We start from the raw sequence: 8,784 nt of genomic DNA, 5'->3' as shown, positions 1-8,784 counted from the left end.
TGTATGCGTTTGTGTGTGTGTGTAAGTACGTGCCTGTATATATACACAACTATGCGTTTGTGTGCATGCATGCAAATATTCACGCCCGAGTGTGCATGCAAGCCCGTGTGAGAGTGTGTTTGTCTGCATCATGCACTTCTTCAGGAACAGACCAGACAGCTGCTCAGGTGTTTGCAGTACAGCAGAAGCAGCTTTATAGTGAAGAGTACAGAACAGATCCAAGTTCCAGCTTCAACGTTTGCATGTTTGTATGGGGGCAAAAAACAGCAGAAAACAACCAAAAAATGTAAACGTTTGGTCCAAGTTTCTCCCTCCCCCCTACCCCCAAAGACATGGCAGGAATGAACATTTTGACTTTAATTTATTTTATTTAAACCTCGAGGATGAAAACTCCCCCCCACCCCCCTCCATAGTCCTTGTGTGCTGACCTCAGTGATAATAGAATATATATAGAATATAATGAACTGAAAATTATTTGCATAGATTAGAAACAGTAATTTCTTTCCTTATATTAAGACAATACGGAATGTTTCCTTTAATAAGAGTCTCCAGCTCCGCTCGCACTCCCAGTGCAGAGCGAGAGAGCGAGAGAGACAGAGAGAGAGAGAGGGGGAGGAGGGAAAGAGACAAGACTCTCCTGTCCTGGAAGAGCTGCAGAGGGGAGCCCGGCCACGCCTTCTCCCTTTGCCTGGGTCTGGCACAGCCCCGCCATTTCTTTTAACTCGTTTTGAGCAAAAGATGCTGTCGACTGGGGGGGGGGGGGGGAGGGGGAAATAAAGCCCAGGAGCAGCCCGGCTACAGCCAGCGCACTGGTCGCCTGGGCGAGGACGCCAGCGCACTGGTCGCCTGGGCGAGGACGCCAGCGCACTGGTCGCCTGGGCGAGGACGCTGAGGTCACCTTGCAGCCAGGGACCCTTTGCATCAGCGGTGGCCAGTCTAAAGGCCGATGTGTCCCCCCCTGCCAGTGTCCCGGGGCTGGAGTTAGCGAGGCACCGGCCTAGAGACTTAGCTCCCCCGGGGACTTGCAGGAGATGGGCAACAGTCAGGCAGAGGGGGACCCTGGCCAGAGCCTTCGAAAACCAGAGCGTTCTCGCCCCGATCGCGGGGCCTGCTCTTCTGTTTTCCCTCCCCCCCCCCCCCCCCCCCGGGTCTCTCTCTCTTCCGTGCGCCTCCTCTCCGTCACCCTGCTGATAAAGGAGTCGGAACCACCCCAGGCAGAGAGCAATCTCTCTCTCCTACTCTCTCGTTGTACTGTGCTTTTCTCTAATAACCCCACCCGAAAACAACACCCCGTCCCTGCCCTGTCCCGACCTTTCAAAAATATAGCATCATGCTAGCTGGATAGTAAGAGACCCCCCCCCCACCCCCCTCCCTCCCGCTCCCCCCATTCTTCTTCCCAAGCGACATAATCCTCTTCTCGCTCCTCCCCTCCCTGGAGGGGTCAGAAGTGAGGGTTCAGAGGTCACTCTCGCCGTACAAGGCAGTGGAGAAGGACATGTAGTCGAGGGCACCGGGGATGGCATTGGGGCCCATGTAGGGCGCCATGCGGGCGATGCAGTACTCCGCCTGGTCTGGGGGCAGCTCCCGGCGCAGCTCCTCTGCCGTGATGTAGTTCTGCGAGAGAGATGCAGATGGTTGCGTTAGCGTTATCAGTGAGTCCGTTTCAGCATATGAGCAAGTGATGAGTGAATCAATGTGTTGGCGCACAAGCGCTGGGCTCAGCACGCTCGTGAGTCAGTGAATCAGCCATTAGGACTCACGACGTCCGTGCCACCATTGCATCAGGACACCAGTATGTCCAATACTGCCTCAGCTTGTCAGTATGTTAATGCTTCAGTGTATCAGCAGATGAGTAGAGCATCAGGGCGCTGGTGCGGCAGTGAGTGTCAGTACCCCAGGTCAGTAGAGTGTCAGAGCACTGGTGCAGCAGTGAGTGTTAGTACCACAGGTCAGTAGAGTGTCAGAGCACTGGTGCAGCAGTGAGTGTTAGTACCACAGGTCAGTAGAGTGTCAGAGCACTGGTGCAGCAGTGTGTGAGTGTTAGTACCACAGGTCAGTAGAGTGTCAGAGCACTGGTGCAGCAGTGTGTGAGTGTTAGTACCACAGGTCAGTAGAGTGTCAGAGCACTGGTGCAGCAGTGTGTGAGTGTTAGTACCACAGGTCAGTAGAGTGTCAGAGCACTGGTGCAGCAGTGTGCGAGTGTCAGTACCACAGGTCAGTAGAGTGTCAGAGCACTGGTGCAGCAGTGTGTGAGTGTTAGTACCAATGGTCAGTAGAGTGTCAGAGCACTGGTGCAGCAGTGTGTGAGTGTTAGTACCACAGGTCAGTAGAGTGTCAGAGCACTGGTGCAGCAGTGTGTGAGTGTTAGTACCACAGGTCAGTAGAGTGTCAGAGCACTGGTGCAGCAGTGTGCGAGTGTCAGTACATCAGCGGACATGTGCATCCAGGTACCAGCGTGACTCTCACCTTGTCCCCAGCCAGGATCTTGAAGGAAGCGATGACCTGGTCAGCTGTATCAGTGTCAGTTGTCTCTCGGGACATGAAGTCGATGAAGGCCTGGAAGGTCACCACCCCGCTGTTGTTGGGGTCCACGATGCCCATGATGCGTACAAACTCAGCGTCACCCTGGGACAGGAGTGTGGGGTTAGAAGTCGAGTTCAGAAACACGGTTTATCTGTTGTTCTGACCCCTTGATCTCAGGGATGCCTCGTACATTTAAGAACTGTTGCTGCATTAGTTTAATTTAATGTTGCTGCATTAGATGCATGTTCAGGCACAGATCTCAGCTGATTAGTCAAACAGTATTCTTACTAGCACAACTGCTCATAATCACAGGGCGGGGAAAGCAGTCAAGAGACTCCAAGTGCGTGTCAGGTTAACCCGTTTTGGGTTTTACCCGATGCAAATGGCCTCTGTCTTTCTGTTTAGAAGACGACAAGAAAAGCCACTTGGATTTCACAGCAAGCTCAGCGAGGAAGGCAGGCATACCAGGCTGTATCCCGTGGAAATTAGGAGCGCGCGGAAATCATCCGAATCCATCATTCCTGTGCGCTTCTGTCCCAAAGAGAGAGGAGCAGCAGAGGACGACGAGGGGGCAGGAAGAGAGACTCCGGAAGGAGGGAGATGTCGAAGAATTGCAGGAGGAAAAGCAGAGAGGAGGAGGGCAGGGAGGCAGGAGGAGAGAGCAGTGAGGATGAAGAGAGAGGAGATCAATGGACAGGGAGGAGGAGAGAGGGGGCAGCAGGAAGGGAAGAGCAGCAGGTGGGTCACAACACAGGACAAAAAAAGAACAAGAAAAGCAGAGAGAAGTTAAAAGACGTAAAAAAAAATGCAGCAGAGCTCAGGGGCAGCAGGGCCAGACCGAGGCAGCGCAGCAGAAGACAGGGAAGGGTATCCAGAGCCAGAACCCAGAGCAGGAGGGGGAGGCAGAGAGCGAGAGAGAGTCGGTATGCCGTTTGTCACTGTACATGCCTTGGAGCTCCAGCCCCTGAGAGAACAAAAACACGCAGGGCCGAACTACGGTCTATGAGGTGTTTGTGCCTGCTCCGTTGTGTGCCTGGTGTATTCGCTATTTTGCCACGGGCACCTGGCAAAAGTACCCCCCCACTTCTCTCTCACTCCCATGCCCTCCCTCAGCAGCTCCGCTGCACCCTGTTGTACCTGTTTGTTGTTCTCCACGTCGTATCCCAGGCTGATGAGACAGGCCTTGAACTCCTCCGCCATCAACGCGCCACTGTGATCCTTGGGGGCAGGGAAGGCAGGCCAATCGCAGGGTGGGTGGAGGGTGGAGGGTGGAGGCGTGGGCGGATGGTCAGGTGATGAGCCCGATGAGAGGGGAGGGGTGACATGCGGACATGAGGGTGAGACACAAAACATGTCAGCAGTTCCTCCCCGACACACACACACCAGATTAAAATGAGCACAGATGAAGACAGAACCCCTGTGGCCTGTCAGGGGACAGACAGGATGTGTCTGCAGACTGTAGGATGGATGACAGAGGGGCGGGGGGGCGCAGGGGAAAGGAGGCCTCTCGTTCGGCTGATCCGCTGGATCTCATCCAGCTGCAGATAATAATCTGGCTCCATCCTTAACCTCCGAACTCTCCCCTTGGCTCCGGTCCTGCGCTCACTGTAACCAGGACTGAACCTCGGACTCCTGGTGACCGAGCCTTTCCTGTCGCTGCTCCAGTGTTCCGGAACGACCTTTTTCCAACTCTCCAAGAGAGAGATTCTCACCTTTTCACTAGGGCCTAGAGTCTGACTGCCCTACAGTTTACCCCATATGTTCTTCATCATCATCATCGTCATCATCAACAACAATAATGGAAACCTCTGAAGCGCTAAAGGGCACAGGAAGCCCCAGCCGCAGACCAGAAGAGACTCAGCTACACAACGGGCTGTTTAATCTCGATGCCAGCCAGGGCAGTGGCAGTGTCCAGCACCACACGAGTCAGGGCTGGAGAGCAGGACTCACAGGAACAGGTCTGCTCTTCATGAACACTGATACACTGATTCACAGATGCAGATCGTGTGAAAAGCCACAGCCGCTCGAGAGACATGCTGGAGCTGTCCTGTAAAAACACCTTGATTCAGCTGGCCCCCCCCACGCTAAAACCCCCTTTCCTCCAAACACGGGGGTGTTTCTCATGTTTCATCACAAGAAGGCCCGCGTGTGGCGGCCTTGCAATATACCCAAGACCGCCAACTCAAGGATCTGCACCAAGCTGTGCTGCAGGCCAAAGGCCAGGGTACTCCAGCTACGGCCGTGTTCGTGCCTGCTCCGGGTTGAGCCCGGCATTGTCGCCTCCGTGCCCGGGCCTGAACCCTCACCTTGTCGAAGTGGTTGAAAGAGGCCCGGTACTCGTGCAGCTGCTCCTGGCTGATGCCCTTGGCGTCGCGGGTCAGGATCTGGTTCTCGATCTCGTTGATGGTGCGGGCGATGGTGGTCAGCAGCTGCTCCCAGCCCACGCGCAGATGCTGGACAGACAGAGGGAGACGGTGAGGAGCCCTGCACCTGATGTGCAGGGACTGCAACAGCGCAGACAAGAGGTGGACAGAGAGAGAGCTGGGGGTACAGAGAGAGACTGGGGTACAGTGTAAGAGACTGAGAGGCACAGTGTAAGAGATGGGGAAACAGAGAGAGACACAGGGGTACAGTGTAAGAGCTGGGGGTACAGAGAGGGACAAAGAGGTACAGTGAAAGAGCTGGGGGTACAGAGAAAGAGACTGAGAGGTACAGTGTAAGAGATGGGGGTACAGAGAGGGACACAGGGGTACAGTGAAAGAGCTGGGGGTACAGAGAAAGAGACTGAGAGGTACAGTGTAAGAGATGGGGGTACAGAGAGGGACAAAGAGGTACAGTGAAAGAGTTGGGGGTACAGAGAAAGAGACTGAGAGGTACAGTGTAAGAGATGGGGGTACAGAGAGGGACAAAGAGGTACAGTGAAAGAGTTGGGGGTACAGAGAAAGAGACTGAGAGGTACAGTGTAAGAGATGGGGGTACAGAGAGGGACAAAGAGGTACAGTGAAAGAGCTTGGGGTACAGAGAAAGAGACTGAGAGGTACAGTGTAAGAGATGGGGGTACAGAGAGGGACAAAGAGGTACAGTGAAAGAGCTTGGGGTACAGAGAAAGAGACTGAGAGGTACAGTGAAAGAGCTGGGGGTACAGAGACAGACAGGACCCTACCTCCATGGTGTAGGTGGTGTACTTGTTGTCGAAGATGAGTGCCTCCTGGATCTGCTGGTGGTCGCCCTCCAGCTGGTCGATGTTGGGCTTGTAGTCGATGATGCTCTGCTCGTACTGGCGCAGGTGCGTCAGCTGGTCCTCCAGCGTGCCGTTCATCTCGATCGATATCCGCCCGATCTCCTGCACAGCGGGGAGCCAGGGGCACGAGTCACACTGGGCACGGGGGACAGGTCCCGACCTGCCCCCCCGGGAAGAGCAGGTGCACCACGCTGCCCGTGCGGAACGCCACAGGGACGCTCGAGGGAAACCCAAGACCCCAACCCCCCCCCTCCCCACACCCCGTGAAGGCACGGGTCCAAGAGGAACAAACCCTCTGTTGGACAGAACTGAGCCTCAACCCCTTACTATCCAGCACAACACCAGCAGAAGGGAAACCGATGACCCCCCTGGCGACCCCCCCCCCCCCCACCATATCCCACAATCACCCCAGCCTGCAAGGAGGAGAGCGAAGGGGGGAAGCCGACAGTCGGGGGCACGGCCGGGCTGGGGAGCAAACGGACTCTCACCTCCATCTTCGTCTGGATCCAAGGTCCCACCATGTTGGCCTGGTTGGCGAACTGCCGGCGGAGGTGGTCGTTGGACTGTTGCCGTGACAACTCTTCCTGGAGCGCCTGGTCGCGCTGGGGCACCAGCTGCTGTACCTGCACCAGCCAGCGGGGGGGGGGAGACAGCATCAGTACGTTTGCCCAGACAGAGACAGACCAACACCCTGTGACTGACACTGCACCTCACAAGGAAGAGGACAGGCGGACTCTACAGCCGTCCGGCTGACAGACAGGAGGACAGGCGGACTCTACAGCCGTCCGGCTGACAGACAGGAGGACAGGCGGGCTCTACAGACAGGAGGACAGGCGGGCTCTACAGACAGGAGGACAGGCGGGCTCTACAGACAGGAGGACAGGCGGGCTCTACAGCCGTCCGGCTGACAGACAGGAGGACAGGCGGACTCTACAGCCGGCCAGCGGACAGACAGGAGGACAGGCGGACTCTACAGCCAGCCGACGGGCGGACAGGAGGACAGGCGGACTCTACAGCCAGCCGACGGGCGGACAGGAGGACAGGCGGACTCTACAGCCGGCCAGCGGACGGACAGGAGGACAGGCGGACTCTACAGCCGGCCGGCTGACAGACAGGAGGACAGGCGGACTCTACAGCCGGCCAGCGGACGGACAGGAGGACAGGCGGACTCTACAGCCGGCCGACGGGCGGACAGGAGGACAGGCGGACTCTACAGCCAGCCGACGGGCGGACAGGAGGACAGGCGGACTCTACAGCCAGCCGACGGGCGGACAGGAGGACAGGCGGACTCTACAGCCGGCCAGCGGACGGACAGGAGGACAGGCGGACTCTACAGCCGGCCAGCGGACGGACAGGAGGACAGGCAGACTCTACAGCCGGCCGGCTGACAGACAGGAGGACAGGCGGACCCTACAGACAGGAGGACAGGCGGACTCTACAGCCAGCCGACGGGCGGACAGGAGGACAGGCGGACTCTACAGCCGGCCGGCTGACAGACAGGAGGACAGGTGGACTCTACAGCCGTCCAGCTGACAGACAGGAGGACAGGCGGACTCTACAGCCGGCCGACGGGCGGACAGGAGGACAGGCGGACTCTACAGCCGGCCGGCTGACAGACAGGAGGACAGGCGGACTCTACAGACAGGAGGACAGGCGGTCCCCACAGACAGGAGGACAGGCGGTCCCCACCTTCTCCCACTGGCTGTTGATGGCCTGGGGGGTGATGGAGGTGTAGGGGTTGTTGCCGCTGAGCCGGATGTTGTTGTACTGGGCGATCTTCTGCACCTCGCTCTGGATGCCCTGGATGGACTCGCGCTCCTTATTGGCCTCAGGCAGCGTGGCCTTGAACTGCTCGTGGGCCGAGATCAGGCCCTGGGGACAGGAGAGAGAACCGCAGAGTTCAGCGACGACGGCCAGGATGTACCTGCACAACCTCCTTCCTCGTAGAGTTTTCAGCTGGGAAACTGGAGCTGCTTTTCACCGGGAATTCCCTTATTCAAGAAGCACCCCCAGACGCCCACAAACCCCTGCAACCTCCAACGCCCTGTTACCCCTCTCCAGACCCCACTCCAGCCCTCGAACCCCCTCCCCACCTGGATCTCCTCGATGTTGTGGACGATGAACATGTCCTGCAGGTCCTCCATTGCCCCCTCCATCCAGTTGTTGAAGGGCGCCGCCCTCTTGGCGTACTCCAGGTACAGCTCGTCGATGGACTCCAGCTGCTTCTCCGTCCTCTGCCAGAGAGAAGGGAAAGGCTCCGTTAGCGACGCCCAGCGTTAGCCCCAGGAGCAACAGAGCGATCCTGCAGGAGGCCTGGCCCTACCTCCAGAGACTCGCGGCGGCTCTGGGTGAGGGTGCCCAGCCGGTCCCACTGGTCGCAGATCTTCTGGCAGCGGGCGTTCACGCTGGGAGAGTCGTAGTAATCCAGCTCACTGAAGGAGGGGCGGGGCGCAGACGCACACCGGGAAGACGGAAGAAAAGAGGACTTGCTCAATTATACAAAAGACGTCAAAGTTAATCAAATGTGTGCCTACAACAGAACCCCAGACCCACTCTGACCAACGTGGCCCCCCGGATTTCTCGTACCCCCCCCACTCACTTGAGCTCCTGGGCGATGGCGGCGATCTGCTCCACTCTGTCCTGGTGGGCAGCCAGGTCGCTCTCGAAGGCCTCGTGCTTCTTCAGCAGGGCCTTCACCTCCGAGAGAGAGGCCGTCTCATAGTCCTTCTGAGTCAACATGGCCTCCTTCCCTGAGGGGCAGAGACAGGGGTCCGTCCACACGCTGACACCGCACTGAGCCGATATGTTGTATCATACTCTGACAACCACGTATAGAATATATTTTTGCAGTACAGCACTACGGTTATTATGCATTATGGAGTATGTCAGTATTGGTGTTATTTTGGTGTGTATTCCAGTGTGTGCACACAGCACGACTCTCTGGTTCAATCTGCACGGGATCTGTAATCCACACCAGGAGGAGAGCAGTGCAGGGGTGGCGGACGGGGTTCGAGAGCAGC

At 57.3% G+C, this 8,784-nt stretch overlaps 1 protein-coding gene across 6 annotated transcripts in view; it reads right to left on the bottom strand.

The window, feature by feature from the left end:
* Positions 1–1,132: 1,132 nt before the first annotated feature.
* actn4 (actinin, alpha 4) overlaps positions 1,133–8,784 on the bottom strand; it is a 35,986-nt gene continuing 28,334 nt past the window's right edge. For 2 of the 6 annotated variants that reach the window (XM_069186393.1, XM_069186392.1), the window contains exons 12-22: positions 8,364–8,514; positions 8,088–8,196; positions 7,858–7,998; positions 7,454–7,636; positions 6,253–6,387; positions 5,687–5,866; positions 4,830–4,976; positions 3,661–3,741; positions 2,989–3,054; positions 2,467–2,625; positions 1,133–1,614 (exon numbers count right to left, since the gene is read on the bottom strand). In XM_069186393.1, the coding sequence (XP_069042494.1) occupies positions 1,456–1,614; positions 2,467–2,625; positions 2,989–3,054; positions 3,661–3,741; positions 4,830–4,976; positions 5,687–5,866; positions 6,253–6,387; positions 7,454–7,636; positions 7,858–7,998; positions 8,088–8,196; positions 8,364–8,514 (1,511 nt within the window). In that variant the 3' untranslated portion in view covers positions 1,133–1,455. The remainder of the gene's footprint in view (positions 1,615–2,466; positions 2,626–2,988; positions 3,055–3,660; positions 3,742–4,829; positions 4,977–5,686; positions 5,867–6,252; positions 6,388–7,453; positions 7,637–7,857; positions 7,999–8,087; positions 8,197–8,363; positions 8,515–8,784) is intronic. The other 4 variants (XM_069186397.1, XM_069186396.1, XM_069186395.1 and 1 more) reach the window with 2 other exon arrangements.

This window comes from Lepisosteus oculatus, chromosome 3, assembly GCF_040954835.1.
Source record: "Lepisosteus oculatus isolate fLepOcu1 chromosome 3, fLepOcu1.hap2, whole genome shotgun sequence".
Taxonomy (NCBI): Eukaryota; Metazoa; Chordata; class Actinopteri; order Semionotiformes; family Lepisosteidae; genus Lepisosteus; species Lepisosteus oculatus.
This window is presented reverse-complemented; position numbering and strand designations above follow the sequence as displayed.